Source organism: Nipponia nippon, unplaced genomic scaffold, assembly GCF_047370975.1.
Source record: "Nipponia nippon isolate SJK-2023a ecotype South Korea unplaced genomic scaffold, ASM4737097v1 scaffold_24, whole genome shotgun sequence".
NCBI lineage: Eukaryota > Metazoa > Chordata > Aves > Pelecaniformes > Threskiornithidae > Nipponia > Nipponia nippon.
In genome coordinates, this window is record NW_028262341.1 from 307,379 (window position 1) to 324,173 (window position 16,795).

The 16,795-nt window shown below is 38.4% G+C and overlaps 1 protein-coding gene across 2 annotated transcripts in view; it reads left to right on the forward strand.

The window, feature by feature from the left end:
* MSH3 (mutS homolog 3) overlaps window positions 1-16,795 on the forward strand; it is a 117,658-nt gene that overhangs the window by 4,148 nt on the left and 96,715 nt on the right. For both annotated transcript variants that reach the window (XM_087761467.1, XM_087761468.1), the window contains 5 exons: window positions 2,206-2,418; window positions 3,724-3,840; window positions 4,592-4,709; window positions 5,997-6,142; window positions 7,137-7,303. In XM_087761467.1, coding sequence (XP_087617593.1) covers window positions 2,206-2,418; window positions 3,724-3,840; window positions 4,592-4,709; window positions 5,997-6,142; window positions 7,137-7,303 — 761 coding nt within the window. The remainder of the gene's footprint in view (window positions 1-2,205; window positions 2,419-3,723; window positions 3,841-4,591; window positions 4,710-5,996; window positions 6,143-7,136; window positions 7,304-16,795) is intronic.

A 16,795-nucleotide genomic window follows, 5' to 3' on the forward strand; every position in this document is an offset into this window, starting at 1 on the left:
AGGTGTGGTCAGTTGGAGAACACAGAAGACTGATTCCTTCTCTGTCCCTCTTTTTCAAACCCTTGTCTGTCTGGAACTTCTTAATTTCTGACCCTTTGTCCGTACAGTTACACTGATACCAGATGCTGCCCCTGCTAGTTTAGTATGTTTCACAGATGTTTGAGAACCAATTCTAGATGCTGAAATTATAAAGTGTGTGTGTTTTACACACGTGTGTCTGTGAAACATGCATGGGGAGTATTTTTTCTTCTATCTTAGTGACTTTCTTTTCAGTAACACTGGAGACAGCATGTGCCTGGCATAGGTTGTAGGTTAAAAATGTGTGTGTTACAGTAACTTCAGCAGAAGTGAGTGTTTGGTGAGCAAAGGCATGTGCAACCCTCCCTCCACCAAGCTGTGGGCCTAAGATGGTTGTTTCTGTAGAATTCAGGTTTCTCTTTATCTTTGAGCAGATGTGTCTGTTAATCTTCTGTGTATCAGCTGGTGCAGTCTTCCTTCCTTCCTATTCCAAAGTTGGTTTCCAATGCGCTAACACTGGTGTGCTTTTTGTAGCAGTACTGCCACTGCAGATTCATATACTTAGATGCTTGTTGCCAAACAGCATTTGGGTCCAGGTGATCACAGATTGTCTGTGAGATTATGACAGCTGTTAATTCTCCCTTCCTAGCTCATGAGGAGGGTCTGCTTTAACCATGTGCAGAGAGACTCTGCAAGCAAGTTGTATGCAAAGTAAAAGTAAAGAGCTATTATTTCTTCCTTAATATATTCCGTAGAGAGTGAGGACTTATGACCTACTTGACAAAGCATTACTATCATTCTCTATAAGACACCTACCGACTCTGTGCTGGCCAGGCAGTCAGGTGGGATAGGGCTGGCCTGCCTTCGTTGGAATGGCTCATCTTAAGTGTTTGTTTCTTGCTTTTTTCTTAGAGTTATAACCTTTTTATGTGAGTAATTTTCTTCTAAATTCCTTGAGCTGCTAACTTACTACCATCTCAACAATTCAATGTCCATGTGTGTGTTTACTTCTTTTACTTTCCCTCATGATCTTATTTTATATGCTTTGTCACAACAATTTTTTCTGTAAAATGAGATGAGGTCATAGTGCTGGGCTGGCACAGACCTTGGATCAAAGACCACTGAATCCTTGGGCTGAGGATTTTGCGGTAGAGACATAAAAGCTCCTGAGGCCACCTGAGTTCTAAGCACGGTACAGCTTTGTTTGTGCTGGGCTATGTTGTGTGCTTGTGTCCTGGTTTCTGCTGGGATAGAGTTAATTTTCTTCTTAGTAGTTGGTATAGTGCTGTGTTTTGGATTTAGTGTGAGAATAATGGTGATAACATACTGATGTTTCAGTTGTTGCTAAGTAGTGCTTACACTGGTCAAGGACTTTTCAGCTTCCCATGCCCTGCCAGGTGCACAAGAAGCTGGGAGGGGGCACAGCCAGGACAGCTGACCCCAACTGACCAAAGGGCTATGCCATATCATATGACATCATGCTCAGTACATAAAGCTGGGGGAAGAAGAAGTGGGGGGGAGGGGGGCGTTCAGCGTGATTGCATTTGTCTTCCCAAGTAACCGTTACACATGATGGAGCCCTGCTTTCCTGGGGATAGTTGAACACCTGCCTGCCGATGGGAAATAGTGAATGAATTCCTTGATTTGCTTTGCTTGCGTGCGCGGCTTTTGCTTTGCCTATTAATCTGTCTTTCTCTCAACCCACGAGTTTTCTCACTTTTACTCTTCTGATTTGCTCCTTCATCCCACAGCGGGGGGGCAGTGAGTGAGCGGCTGTGTGGTGCTTAGTTGCTGGCTGGGGCTAAACCATGACAGCGTGTCAAACGGGTCATCCCTTGATCGTGTGCAATTCTGGGAATTTTGCAATTCGCAGTTAACATACAGCTAAGTGTTCTTTTTTTTTCCCCCCATTGTTTTCTGACTGCATTCTTTGTACATTCCCATGACCCAAAGTATATGATTTGTACTATCTCTGCGTTTCTTCTGAGTTACCATTGCTTCTAAACAGTCTGTTGACTTTGTTCCTTGTAATCTAGATGGGACAGTTGGTAGAAATTGAAGTTTTCTGGGTTTATTTGCAGATACAGAAACAGTCTTTAGCTCTATGGTCAATGTGAGTCAAGGTCTGCAGGGGCGATTGATTTATTTGATGATTCCTAACTATACTTTTCCATCTTTTATTTACAGGAGGAGTTACGCTGTGATCTTAGTCAGTTTTCTGCATCTCTTAAGTCTTATGAAAATACTCAAAATCCTTCAGATATGAATCTTAATAAGAGAACCAAAAGCATTTACACTCCACTAGAACTTCAATTCATAGAAATGAAGAAACAGTATAAAGACGCTGTTTTGTGTGTGGAATGTGGATACAAATATCGCTTCTTTGGAGAAGATGCAGAGGTAATTTTTGACAGGGTTAAGAAGAGATACTCACGTTATGTTGGTGTCATACTAGGTCTATGGCCACTTCCAGAAGGAAGGTTTTGGGGGGGGGCACGAATTTCCTGGGGTTTTTTAATACTTGAGATCAAGATGAAAAACCTCTGCATGCTTAAATTGAAGGCTATCTATTACGCATGCACTTTTTACAAAAATAGTGTTTATTATTTTGTAATCATAGGCTAGTGCTTGGTATCCTGCCTACTGAGAACTTAAGATGAGGTCCTAGAATAACTACTTGTCCAAGTTAAAGTTGAAACACTTCCAGAGAGGAATCATGGCCCAAAACTCTACTAGGAGTATTTCAGTTTGGAAGGCAGTGGAGCAAGTGGTGTAAAAGTAGATGAGTATAGCCTAGGTGCAGAGAGCATTTTGGACGCATGTTTGGATGCGGCACCTACACATGCCAGATCTGTAGGAACTGGAAAGTACTTTGCAACAACCATAATTTTAAAGTGATGCTTCATAAATGGTTCATAATGAGTTTTTTCATGATCTGTCCCACAAACCATTGCTAACAGTGTAACCTTTGATCTGTGCTATTTCCACACTTGGGACCAGTGAGAAACTTTGCTTAGTTACTGGGAATTCATTTTCCTGATCAACTTTGTACTGTGTAATTTGTCTGCTTGTTTGCTGGTGCACTCACAGTCAAGAAATAGAAATATGCTATCCAGGTACACAGTTCAGTGTTTGACTGCAACTCCTGTTTAAGACCACTTTCCCTAGTCAGTGAACACCTACCTTTTTGCCAAGTGGTAAAAAAGCAAATGCAAATCATACATTATAATGTCACATTTTAACAAGTGTTGTTACTCTTTTTCTATGAAGTGTTTAGTTTCCTCTGCTGTTCGATACCGATTTTTCAGTATTTTAATTGATTAGCCAGCTTAATACCATCTTTATAACCACAATTAAAATAACTCCATTCTTTCTACAATTTTGGTGTTATGAAAATTATTTGACCCTTTGTTGAGCTGTGTTGCAGAATCTGTGTGCGCTGTGTAGGTGATTTACCTCGCGGTGATAAAGATCTAGGTTCAGCATAATAATCTGATATGTGAAATCTGTGATACTGAAGCCTCTGCTTGTGCCAGCATGCTGGGACAGGAAGGTGGAGGGGCCCAGCTCCCTGGGCTTTTTCCTGTAATGTTTTTGTTTTGACAGTGGACTTTTAATTGTAGTTGTGCATCAGTGTTGTCATAGACATGAGCTTCTGTATTGGGTTTTGAACTATTGTCTGAATCTTCTTCTTGTACTTTGCAGATTGCAGCTAAGGAACTAAACATTTATTGTCATCAGGATCATAACTTTATGACTGCCAGTATACCGAGTCATAGACTGTTTGTCCATGTGCGGCGACTTGTAGCAAAAGGATATAAGGTTATCCCTGGCTTTTACTAAATGATGTTAAGTACAGAATAACACTGCAATAAATTGTACCAAACTCTTATTTGAACTGAGAAGTAAGAAACTCATTATCACCTGTTTTTGCAATTAAAATGGTTAACTTTCCTTTGTTTCAATTTCTCTATTCTGGTGAATGTAATGAAATTTAAGTACATCCAAGCTTCCTCTGTTTTACAGAAAAGTATATTCATGTTTTCTAGAACAATTCTTTCTCAGTTTTTCATCAAGCCTTTGCATCTGATAAAGAGAAACTTATATACCTGCTTTCTTTTTTATTCTTCCTCACATCCTTGTTTTTCTTATTGCAGCCCATATTTTTTGTCTCTTTTCCTTCCTGTTGTTGATCCCTGTAATTCTCTGGCTTTCTCTTTATATCTCTTTTTTTTTTTTTCTGCTTATGAAAAAAGGACTTGTTAAATTTAAATTGATTGCAGCAACCATTCTCTGGCAAGTGGTGAACTGTCGCTAAATTGTTTCAAAATAGGACAAGAAGCACAGGGGAAGAAGTTGAGAGGGCAGTTAGAAGTGGATAGAGTGTAAGAAAAAGCAGTGCCTTATAGTCTCATTAGTAGGATTGATGCTAGCCTCTGCCCTTTCTGCTCAGCTTTAATGATGCACTTGCTGTTTGCACATCTTAAAAGATCACCAAATTTATAAAATAATTTAAAAAAAAAAACATTTCTTATCAAAGAGCTAACTTTGTTTCTTGTCTGCGTGCCTGTAGGTTGGCGTAATAAAACAAATGGAAACTGCAGCGCTGAAGGCTGCTGGAGAAAATAAAAGCTCTCTCTTCAGCCGGAAACTGACTGCTCTCTACACGAAGTCTACACTTATTGGGGAAGATATCCTTTTGAAATAAATTTGGGTTCAGACTCTAATCTTTGGTGTGTGAGAGGCCATTATTCTAGTATTATCACCTAGCTGGAACATGAGTAGCTAGTGGCTGGCATAAGAGTGGCAGCAGGAAATAAAGTTCCTTTAATTTTATGTTGTGGTTAAACATCATACTGGCTTCATAAGGAATTTTATCTCTTCGGGGCTTTAAGTTTGTTGTGAAACAGCAGAGCTCGTGTTTACTGTAGTTGCTTTCTGAAGTCAGAGAGTGCACTTCCCAAGTCTACAGTGTTCTGTAGGTCTTGTCTTCAACTAGGTGTTTCAGCAGATTGAGAATCCATAGCATTGGTGATTCAGGAGGGTGTGAAGGAAGAAGAATTGACTGTTTGGTGTCAACAGTTTGCTGTAAGTGAAAAGAAGGTGGTAAAATCAATGGACTGTTAAAAATGTAGCTAGGTAATTAACTCCTGACTGTTGTAACAAAGAAAACTGGAAAAATGAGATAGAAACAGCTTTTAACAGTGAAGTTAATTTCTTTCATGGTTTTTTTTTTTTTTTTTAATTTCTCAAACTAGTACTTGACTAGGTATCAAGAGCTAAAAAGATTGCTAAGATTAATGCCTGTGAGGTTGCGCTTTAGGAGCAGATCAGGGAAGCAGATAACACAGTCCGGAGATTTTGTTGGAAAACTTCCAGTGTACTCACAGACTCTCTTACAATGGTTGGCAAACTCGATGAAAGCAGGCTCAGCAGTATAGCCCAACCTGCTGGATAGATATGCAGCAAGTTTTCAATACAACTAACCTAATGCTCCTTCTAAGATGTAGACTTTTGTTTAACTCAAGGTATTGCCTGCTTTTCAGTTCCTGCATACCTAGTGCATTTATTTTTTTCTGTTAGGTGCATGTGGTTTGTGGATATGAAGTCAAAATGACAAGGTGGAGCAGCCCATGTGCAGAATCGGCTGCTGGTTTAACTTTTGACATACTTGCTCTTGCTTGAATAGGGAGACCCACAGACATGGTCAAAGACAGCCTTTGCATGAGCTGATGAAATCTGTGCATCGTGTAACTGCCTGTCCTGTGAAGACAACCACTGACTGCAGTCCTCATGCTGACAGTCATCTGAAGTTCACTAAAATTGTCATAGGAGTCAAACTAATGAAAGTCAAATAGACCTTCAGTGTAGAAGGCCCAACACAAAATCTAGTTGAGAAGGACTTAGATCTAGGAGGACCTATGAATAATCCACCAAAATCTGTGTACTATGTTGGTTTTTTTTTTAACATCTGTTACATGTGAACCCTTTGCTGAAACTAGATGATTCTGTGGATGTTGAAGAGGTAACAACAGATGTCCCTGATAACTACCTCCTCTGTATCTGTGAAAATGGAGAAAACTTAAAAGACAGGAAGAAGGGTGACATTGTTATAGGCATTATGGTAAGTTAGTTCCACAGGATTCATGGGGGGTTTTTTGGGGAGTGGTGTTATTGGTGTTTTTGTTTTTTTTTTTGAGAGGTGGGTGGTTATCTTCATGATTGTTCTGTCATTTAGTTTTTTGGGTTGGGTTTTTTTGTTTTTTTTTTTTTTTTTTTTGTAACAAGGTGCAGTTTAGGTAAGATATCATCTGTGTGTGAATTGTGATGGCTGAAAGCTGCAGAAAATGTTTGGAGCTGATAGTTGAATATTCCTGATACTGTTTTTGCTGCCGTATCCCTTGAAAACATAGCTGTGATTTTAATCAAGTACAGGGAAATCGTTAGTTCAGATGCTTTACTAATTTTGAACATTTTTAAGGTCAATATTTTAAAGCTTGTGAGCACTTTTTTCCTCTACAAAATACTATTCTTTAGAGGAAGAGACTTATGCTTTTTTACTGTTTACACTTTAGATTTGTATTCTTTTTTATGGCGAAGATTAAAACCAGGATTGTTTAACTGGCAAAAGAAAGTGATCACTGAAGCCCAGTCTGCTGGTAATTCATTAATTTAAAAGCATCTTGATTGTGCTTGTATTTGAATGCCACACTGCACCTGGGAGAGAACAACAAAAGCATGTGCTAGGATGACAGTTCATTTCCAGGCTGAATTGCATCTACCTTCTATAGACTTCCAATTATATGGATTTGCCTAGTAATAAGAGTTGAGAAGTGATGGACTGATGATAACAAGAGCACATTTACATTTTGAATGTATTGTTATTGTTTACCAAGGCAAAATTGTGGTAGTCTTTTGAAGTTATTACCGTATTATAGATTTGAAAACCACCGTTATATTTTTTGATCTGCCACTTCACTAAGTGTGTGGGTGCTATATAATTTTGTGCTATACACCATAAATTTTCTTCCTGGCTTAACAATTTGAGTCACTGAAATACTCCCTGAAAATTTAACTACTCAATGCATATACTTTTTTTTTTTTATTTTATTTGACAGGCAATCCAACCAACTACTGGAGAAGTAATTTTTGACAGTTTTCAGGACTGTGCATCTCGCTTGGAATTAGAGAGTCGGGTTTTGCGCCTGCAGCCAGTTGAAATAATACTTCCGTCTGGCTTGTCAGATCAATCTGAAAAGCTCATCAACAGTATAACCTCCATGAGGTATGTTCTGTGGGAATTTTGTTGTTTGTTATTTTTGCCTTTTTTTATTACAGCATAGCTATTGATGGAGTTTAGATCCAGAAGCAAGCATAGATGTGCAGTTCTGTAAAGGCCCATTTCAGAATGGCTGTAGTTTGCTACTGGGTTGAAAATTCCCCAAATCCCACTGAATTCTGGGCACTCATTCTTAAATTGTATTTAGACTGAAATTCATGACTTCTGTCTCAGGCCTATGAAAGGTTTATGTGCCTAAACATTTGTTGTTTTAATTTAGATTGTCTTGCTCCCACCTCCTGATCATGTGATCCATTGGATTTATTTCAGAGCTCATGCACTTATCTTTGGGATCTGAAAGTGGTGTTGTGTGGCTGTTTTTCTTGTTTGTCATAGTCTTAAGATCTCTAAAAGTCATGAATTTTTTTTCTATTAATGTAAATAGGTATAGAAAACCTTTGCAACTGACATTTCATTCTGTTTGTCCTATTACACTATCTTGAGGTGGGATACGGACTTAGAAGTATTATGACTGATCATCTGTTTATATTTTGACTTCTCTTTGTGTATTTCAAGAGTAAATTTGTTACATGTTTTTTATATCAGTTTTACTGTGGAATAAAGCCAGAATAGGATGTAATTTGTAGGATGATAGGTGAAGGATAAAGCAATCCTCTGAACATATGTGGTGAACTTGTGAAATCTTGCAGATGCAATTTTTGTGAGACAATATCAGTTTTTAACTTTTTTTTTTCTTTTTTTAAAACCATGCAGCTCTGGGCTGTAGAGAAATAGCTTAGAGCTTGGCATTTTCATTTGGAATGAACTAGTCAGAAAACATAATATTTTTCTTTTATGTGTTAACAAAACTGGAGCTAAAGAAAGCCAAGGAAAAAGTAATGCATTACATAGGCAAAATTTTGTATTGGGGGGAAGACACAAATATCATCACCTCCCATATTGTAAGGAGAGGCAGATGCATCACAGTCACGTGGATGGTAGCTATCTGACAGACAGTCAATTCTGTACCTTGACTACCTCACTTAAACACTGCCCAAGTCATCATCTTGTGGCTTCCTCTAATGCTCCAGGCAGCTGAGCTGCTTCATCAGGCTGCTCCACAGGCATTCCTTTCCCCACCTGCCACTGTAATCCTTCTTTGTGCCCTTTTACTGGGGGGGGGGGGGGGGGGCCGGAAATCTGACGTGAAGTGGTGGGTAGCTGATTTTGTGGCACATTATAAGAACTTGCAAAGATACTGCTGTACTCATCAAGCTTTCAAGGGCATGTGTATATGAGAGGCAAGACTGAGAGGAGGGACTGAAAGCGTCTGATTTGGTTTTGGGGTCTTAAGCAAATGTGGCTTGTGAAAGTGCTATATTCATCATTCAGTGGTGGTGTGACCCTTCGCTTGTAGTGAAGTGTGCTCTTGTCGTACTAGGCTCTTCTGTTCCCTCAGCTCATGTATGGACTGCATAGCCATAAGGAGTTGAAAAGGTCAACTCTACTTAGATGTACTAAGGAAGCAATATCAATGTATTTCTTTGCAGTAAAACAGTTAGTTAAGACTTGGGCAGATAAAATACCAGATTTGGAAGTAACAAAACTTTTCCAGTTGCCAACAGATGTATGTTTTTGCCTTGCTGATCCTTTTACTTTGCTAACTTTCTCTTTTGCGTATCAATTCTATAGGAGTACGCCCAAAATATTTCTAAATATACCATGATGAAGATTAACAATTCTTTATTTTTGTTTGTTTTGGGTTTTTTTTGTTGCTGATGATGTGCACCGACAGTTTTGTGGAATCCAGAGGAAGGTAAAATGATGTAACAAACTGACAAAGCAAGTGCATTTTTCAGAAACAAGTATTTTAGTTGTGCGTTAAGGTAATGCTGATGCAGGTTTGAGACCGCGATTGTATTTTTTTTTTATTGTGCACAGCTGAAAATGTTAGTAAGTAACTTTTCATTTCTATTAAGAACAAAAAGTACCATCCATTAGCTGATTTTGTGAACAGATATTAGTTTGTAGGGTTTTTTTTGTAGTTTTTTTCTGGTAATTTACTAGGCAGTTCTCCAGCCTAAATGTCCTTAATTACATGGGAGTGGTAAAACCAAAGCACGTTACTTCGGTGTGCTTCAGTAGCCTTAGTTCAAACCCAAGTCTTCGTGGATTTTCTCGTATCGAAGATGTAACCACTAGAGGGCGCTGAAGTATTTAATATTAATTTAAGCGGTTCCAATGTGCTGCTTTCTTGTGCTTTTAACTCGGCTGCGGTTTTTATATAATTGCTTTTTATACAGGCAGTAATTCTATGTTAATTCATATTGAGTAGTCTAAAGTATTAATTTTTGGTTATTGTGCATTACCTGGTAATTTCATTCTTTGTCAGCTCTTTTCTAATAACTCCTGGTGACAATCATCCATTAGCTGGGAAAGGTTTCATTGCTATAAATTTTTGAAGACCTTTCTGACTAAAACCATGTGAACTAGGATCTTGTGTTTTGAGAAGGCTCCTCATCTTTTTGTGTGTTTGTAATGCAGTGGAAAACCCCTGAATTTATAAAAACAGAGTACAGATGGGAGAGAAAAATAGTCCAGGAGGTGTACAGCTTGGAGTGTTTAGGAGCGGAGAAGAGAAGGGTCTTTCTGCTCACTGCCTACCCATGTCATATAAGAATTGCACCAGGGGTTGTCTGAGTAACTCGTGGGATGATTTGGTTTTGGATGTTGCATATTAGAACTCCGCACTGAGTGATCAAGGTGATGTGCCCTAAGTGTCCTCCAGCACAAAGAGTGTGCTGATGGTTATTAAAAAAACCAAAAATATTTAGTCCAGATAAACCACTGCAGCTTTATGAGAGCAGTCATCTGGTTCAATCCCCGGTTGTATTGACAGAGTTGAAAGTATCTGTGTGCTTTCCTTCCATTTCTATCTCTCTCTCTCTCTCTGTCTTTTTTTTTTTTTTAATATATGAAGACCAAATGTGAATGTTATATACTGGTGTACATGTCTGTCTGCCTTTATTGTACAAAAATAAAATATACATAATGTATATATTTCCTCCTTATGGAATACTGTGCTTCCCTCTTCCTGTTCTCTTCTTGTGCAACCTCAGCTATGTCCAGGCTCAGCTATGTCATTCACACTGATGCTTCTATTTTGGTATTGTGTACGTTTTCACAGCCAAATTTACATCAAAGGAACACCCATCACAGAAGGAGAAAATGGCTGAGTGGCAGCATGCTGCTGTTCTAAATTTCTTTTTATCAAAAACAAGAGCCAAATAAGTCACCAGAAAGGTTTTAGTGTGTTAATCTGGTTGACAATCACCAAGAGTTTAAGCCTAAGGAGTACTTCATTATGGTAGAAATTATTTCTGTGGATTAATGTAAAATAGTTGTAAAGAGTTTTGAGTCAGAACTGAAAGTGCAAATAAAATGCACAGTGGAAAGTGGCCTCTTCACTTTTTAAGTTTTATGCAGTACAATGTTAGTGAAAAGTTTGCTTATCCTGCAGATCAGGGGAGAAAATAGTTTCACATGTTTATTTGTGGCTGTAAACAGGGTCTCATGATAGGAAGATTGAAGCAAATTTTGCAGTAAGTTAATAAATGACTGAAGCAGCAGCAGAACTGTTTTAAGAGCTGTCTAAGAGCAGCAGGTTGAGCTGTACCCGAGAAAGCAGTTTGCAATGTAAGTGGAAGATTTGGTCCTGGTTTTGAAGTTCTCCATGTCTAAGTTAGGCATCGACATTAATGGTGTGAGCAGTAAGCAAAGTTAAAGAGTACTGTAGTAAGATTGCTTAGCTGTTTGTATCATTTGTTCATACAATGGAGTTTTAATTCAGTCAGTAAGAAGCCAGTTCAGTTAAGTTGCATACTTGGGGGGGGGAGGGTGGAAAGTCTGAGCCTTAATCAGTAGGTATTTTACCGCTGATTTAAATCAAGTTAGACTCATCCATCTTTTTGTAAAGATTTTGCTTAACCATTTGGATTAAACTCTGTTGTTTACCAACCTGAGTAAGCTTTAAAAAATAATTTAACTGGTGGTGCAGATTTGTGTTACAAGTTACAAACTTTCACCTTTGATAGTTTAAAACTCATGGAAGCAAATGTATTGAAATGCATGGCATGGTTACATGTTCATTTGCTTCTAGCATGCTGCTGTTTCAGGTGGTAAATGCAATGCTCCTATTGCCAATGTTATGACAGACATTGTCTATAAAAATTAATAACTAGAAAGTACTATTCAAGGACAGATTTAATGACTAGAAAGTACTATTCAAGGACACTGAACTGGAAGTCAGTTTTGGTGGAGAGCCTTCCTTCAAAAGCAAAGCGTAAGTTAAAAGTAGGTTACAGAAATTGGTGGAGAACAAACTGTTCTGGTGGGTAGTGTTCTGTTCCCGAACTGTTAGTAACATCTGTTTGCAAGTGCTGGCCTGGCTGGAGGAAAATCTCGTAACACATTTAGTTTCCTTCTTTCTAGAAAACCAAGCAAACATGCTTGCCTTCAAGAAATATGTATGCTTTTACAAGAGAATACTGTGTTTTGTACTTCAGGCTCTTCCTAGTCAAGGGTCAATACCCGTCCTCCTTAATGTATTGGCTGCTTTAAAAGTTGGCCTGTACTGGTCTTCCTGAAATAATTTTGGAGGCTCCTTTCCATTGTGGTTGTTCTTGCTCTTCTCATGTGCCCCTTTTTTTGTTTTGTTAAAAAATGTGATACTTCTATCCAGCGCATCTGAAGAGTGCCCCAGTGCTCCTCTTTGTACTTTTTTTCCATTCCCCTTTTTTATGTGAACACTGGTAATGTTTTATTCTGTAGCATTCTTTGACGCCACATAAAAACACACCGATAACAAGTACTTCACTTTCAACTCCAAAGGATCATTTCACCCAAGTCTATACTGTTTTGGTTTTTCACATTTCTTGTTTGATGTCTGGCCATCAGTCTCAGATCAGGATGATGAAATAACTGACGTCTTGTCTATGCCCACAGAGTTTTCACTTTATTCTGTTTGCAGAGCATAATGCGTTAGCTTGAGACTGTAACCTGGGATGCGGTTTTAACACAACCTCCGTCATGTATTGCTTTGTTTAGGCTGTAGCTAGGTCTGCTACTTGCTCCCTGTAATATGTCTAAGATTTTTTTTCCTTCTGATTATGGCATTCAGGTTTCTGTTTTTGCTTGAGTACTGCAATATTGTCTTTGGCTTGGAGTTTGCTCCCTGGAATTCCCTTCTCTCTCAAATCCATCGAGAACTAAAATCATCCTCCCTGCTCACTGGTGTGATCAAATTACTCACGGACTGAATCCCTCAAGTAGCTGGTTCTCTATCATTACACGCAATGCAGGCTCTCTTTCTTTGTGTTTAAGGACCTCTATAAATAACGTTTCAAGTTTTTTTCTGCTTACACTGTCAGTGCAGTGCTGATAACCCCTCTGTTTTAGCAGTGACTTCTGCCTTTAACTTCGTATCAGTTGTGGTCTTGTCAGGTATCTGCATTGCTCCACAGCTGTGTTACTCTCTAGTTTCAGCCCTGTTGTGATCTCTTACCAGCCCAAAGCATTAGCTGTGGGATAGCTGGTGGTGATATTTGACTGCTGGTTGGTTGTTTCTTGTCATCCTGCCCCCCAGTTGTAGTTTATCAGAAATCAAGAGCAAGAGATGACTTTTGGCGTCTTTGTTTCGGTGTGTGTGGTGCTGTAGTAGAATACAGCAGTGCTTTGTGTTCCTTGAAATGGGAAGTACAACTGTCTTTATAAGTTAACTTGTAAAGCATGTAGGAGTGAGCTATAGCCGATCTACTGCATGCATTGGTCAATAGTGCTATTCGTTGCTAATTGCTCTCATGGATAGAGTACTGCATTTATGTCATCAGTCAAGGAGTAGAAACTCAGCTGGAATGAACTCGGTGAAGTCTTGTAAATGAATACAAAAACGTTTTAGTTTTGTGGATCTTTATATGTGGCAGCTGGTTGCTCAGATGAGAGGATGCTTTCATATAGTTAATGTTGAGTTTTTAAAATGGGGAGCAGCTATGTATATATATTTATGTAGCTCAGCTCATAAGGCTTGTAGGTGAGCAAGGATGGGAAGGCTTGTAGTGGCAAAACCAAGACACTAAAGGGTTACAGTGAGAGTGAACAGTATTGCAAATGAACTTGCTGAACAGAGGAGTGAAAAGTATCTAAAGGGTTGGTAATCATAAAAACTAGTGGTTTCATGGTTTGTATAGCTTTTAATATTCCCATGAATTTTTAAGTGAAAGGCAAGCTGTGACAAACATCTTGAGAATGTTTTGTATAAATGGAAGCTACAAGCAGTTGAATTTGCTGCAGGAAAAAAGCAAGTAAAGTACAAAAACAGCATGTGAGCTATTTTCTGTAAATACAAAAACCAAATGCATCACTGAACAGATGTTTACTGACTAAAGAGGCTTTTTGCACTGCTAATAATCCAATTCATGGCCTGGGCATCTCAGCTGTACGGAAAGCTGCTTGAAGTGTATTGGTCATGTCATAGCTTACTTGTTTCAAATAGACAGGGGAAAAAAACCCGCAACAGTATTATCAAATCATATAATGACCGGAAAGAATGGTTGGACAGTTTTGGGGTTTTTTTATTTAATGTTGTTGCAGTCATGAAACATGCTGTTCTCAATATTGTAGTTCATTATTGTTTTCTGAGGCATTGGAGGTCAGAGAAGTGTGGGGCTTAAATCTCTTGACAAATTGCTTGTGTGTAAAGTCTACTTCTTTATTGTTGCCTACCTTACTGGTCTTCACAGTTTGGGACACAAAACAGGTATCCTTTAGATGAAGTTACTGTTCTGTTATGCATGCAGAGTTGTCACTAGAAAAACACGGGAAGGCAGTTGCAAAGCACTGTGTCTAAATGCCGTGCAGAGCACTTTTCTTAACCTGGGTCATATATTACATAAAAGATGTTAACATTGCTTGTTGCAGTAACAGCTGGCCTTTGCAGACCTTGCCCAGCCCGTGTGGTTTTTGTAAATTCCTCCTGGCAAAAGCGAAGATGTGTGCCCTGATAAGCTTCCCCAGCAGTTTGTACCTGGTTCAAAGGTACATTATTTTTCATGTGATTGCAAGCAGCATGGAAAACATGCTGTGTTCAGGGTCTGTATTTGTGGCATTTTTGCAATGATTAGTGATGTTCATGGTTTTGTTTTTTTTTTTTTTTTCTCCCCAGTATTTGAGCCAGAAACTGTTAAATGAAGAATGATTAAATTGATCTTGATGCTTGAGCAATTTCTTACTGTAAAAAAATTAACTTTTTAGTTAGAAAAAAACCCACCTTATTGAAAGAAGCAGGAAAATTAAAACTTTAAAGCATTTGTTTTCATGTTTTGGCGCCTATTTGATTCATTATTATAGGATAGATCAGAAACTGCAAGATGTGCCATGTAAGTAATTCTAGTTTTTGTTGTCCTCTCTGGTCGTTATGATGTTACTTGCTTATTTCTATCAGTATATATTTATATACTGTCGAATTTTCAGAGCAGCCGACAAAGTTTCTCAGCCAGGGAAGGGTGCTGAAGCTCACAATTACAAGCCCAGATGGGAGCCTGGAGCTCTACACTTCTGTCCTCCAGGAGGTGGCACCACCTTGCTGGAGTACTGCTGATCCTGGTCCTAAGGAGGGAGGGGATGAAAGCAACCAATCAGTAATAAGTAATTTTTCCTAGATATCTGTGAGGAAAATAATTGTGGTGCATTAGGTAACTTGGTAGAAAATGGTAATAAATTCCCAAGTTCCATAATCTTAATTTGAAGGAACAAGTCTCATTTACATCTGAAATTTTTTTAACTTGAGATAGAGGTCATTGCTCTGATAAAAAAAAAAAAAACTCAAATAACCCAAATGGCATTGTTACTCTGATGTGATTTGTATTAGTAATTTAACTTCTAGTTTTCAGATAATGCAATTGTCACTCAAAGAAGTGAACACTTACTAATGGACGTTTGCTTTGCTGATAAGCTAATATAGATGTTACATATATTGGAGATTTTCATGATAGAGCAGGTGATTATATCTGACAGGCTTGTGTAAATTGGAGGGCTGTACAATTGCTGTCAGTATAGCAAGACCATACTGTATTGAGGTGAGAGGAGGGAAGGCATGCACACATGCATACACTTAAAACTGTAAGATATCTCATCTGTATTAAAGTACAGATATAAATGACTTGCAAAAGAGTTGAATGTCCCAGTAACTCTTAACTGTAGGGATACTAGGGAGTGCTCAGGTCTTTACAGTAAACCAGCCACTCGTTTATGTGCTTTGAGGTGACCAGAACAAAGGTAAGCAGCTTTTCTTCTTAAAAAGAGCCAAACACCAAATAGAACTGGCAACTCTGTTTGGACTGAAAGTGAGTTTTGAATGAAAGTAAAATCCTTTTTGAAGGATCCAGTTACATCAGTACTTTGCTGTTGTAACTCCATACGCTAGCCTGTCCTGCATGTTGGCTGGTCCGTGGTAACTTTCAGTGTGCACGTTGTGTGTTTTAAATGTGAAGGTAACTTATCTTTTTTCATCCAGAGGTAAACTAACTGGACTTTTGTAAGAGTAAATGCACGTGCACAGTTTCATCTGTTGTGTAGGAGCGAACATACTATAAAGCAGCATATGTCTGATGCCAGCTTGTTCTTACGACCAGAACATCAGTTGCATGTTTTCCTTTGTTCCAGGTATTGCTGAAAATGTTGCAGTAACCTGCAGCTAGAGTGCATGTATTCAAATGGAGGGGGACTCTTAAGCTCTTAAAGCTGGCATGCAAATTTTAAAATTTTTTTAACAGCCTATGAATGTTTGTTGGTATATTTGTTAAAGTCCTAGCACTTTTTTTTTTTAATAACATCTTATTTTCTGTAATTTCTTCTTCTTTGAAGTTGACTTGGGACATAAAGCTTTCCCTGTGAAACAGTGGCATCATGGACACCTTGGATGTGTTAATTTCTCAGACATTACTTCTTCCCATATTTCCTGCCCTCATTGTTAGTACTAGGAGTTAGAAATTCAGCAATTTTAATTGAAACAATGTAGTGATGTAATTGAGACAAGTATGGGAGGGAGAAAGACTGAAATTGTCTGCATGTTTGACATGCAGATAACAGTGATAACTAGAGTGAGGAGAAGAATAATTCTCTTGCCTTGGTGGTTCCCAGCCCCTCCTGAGTTAGGGAAGAGAGAAAGGCTATTAATATATTTATTTTTCATAAAACCAGAATATATTAATTTTCTTAATTTTGAAGAAAGTGAGACTGAAATGTTTTTTTTATGTGCCATCAATCTATTGAACTGAAAAAGGGAACAAGCTTTATCTTTCAGGCTATCTTTAACAGTTTAATTTTGTGCTTGACTGGCTTACATTTGTCTCTCTTTTAACAGATGTTCTTTTTGATGTATGGTATAGGTAAGATGCTTTCAGTAAATTAGAGCTGTGAAGAGTGTACTTTAAACATGGACGA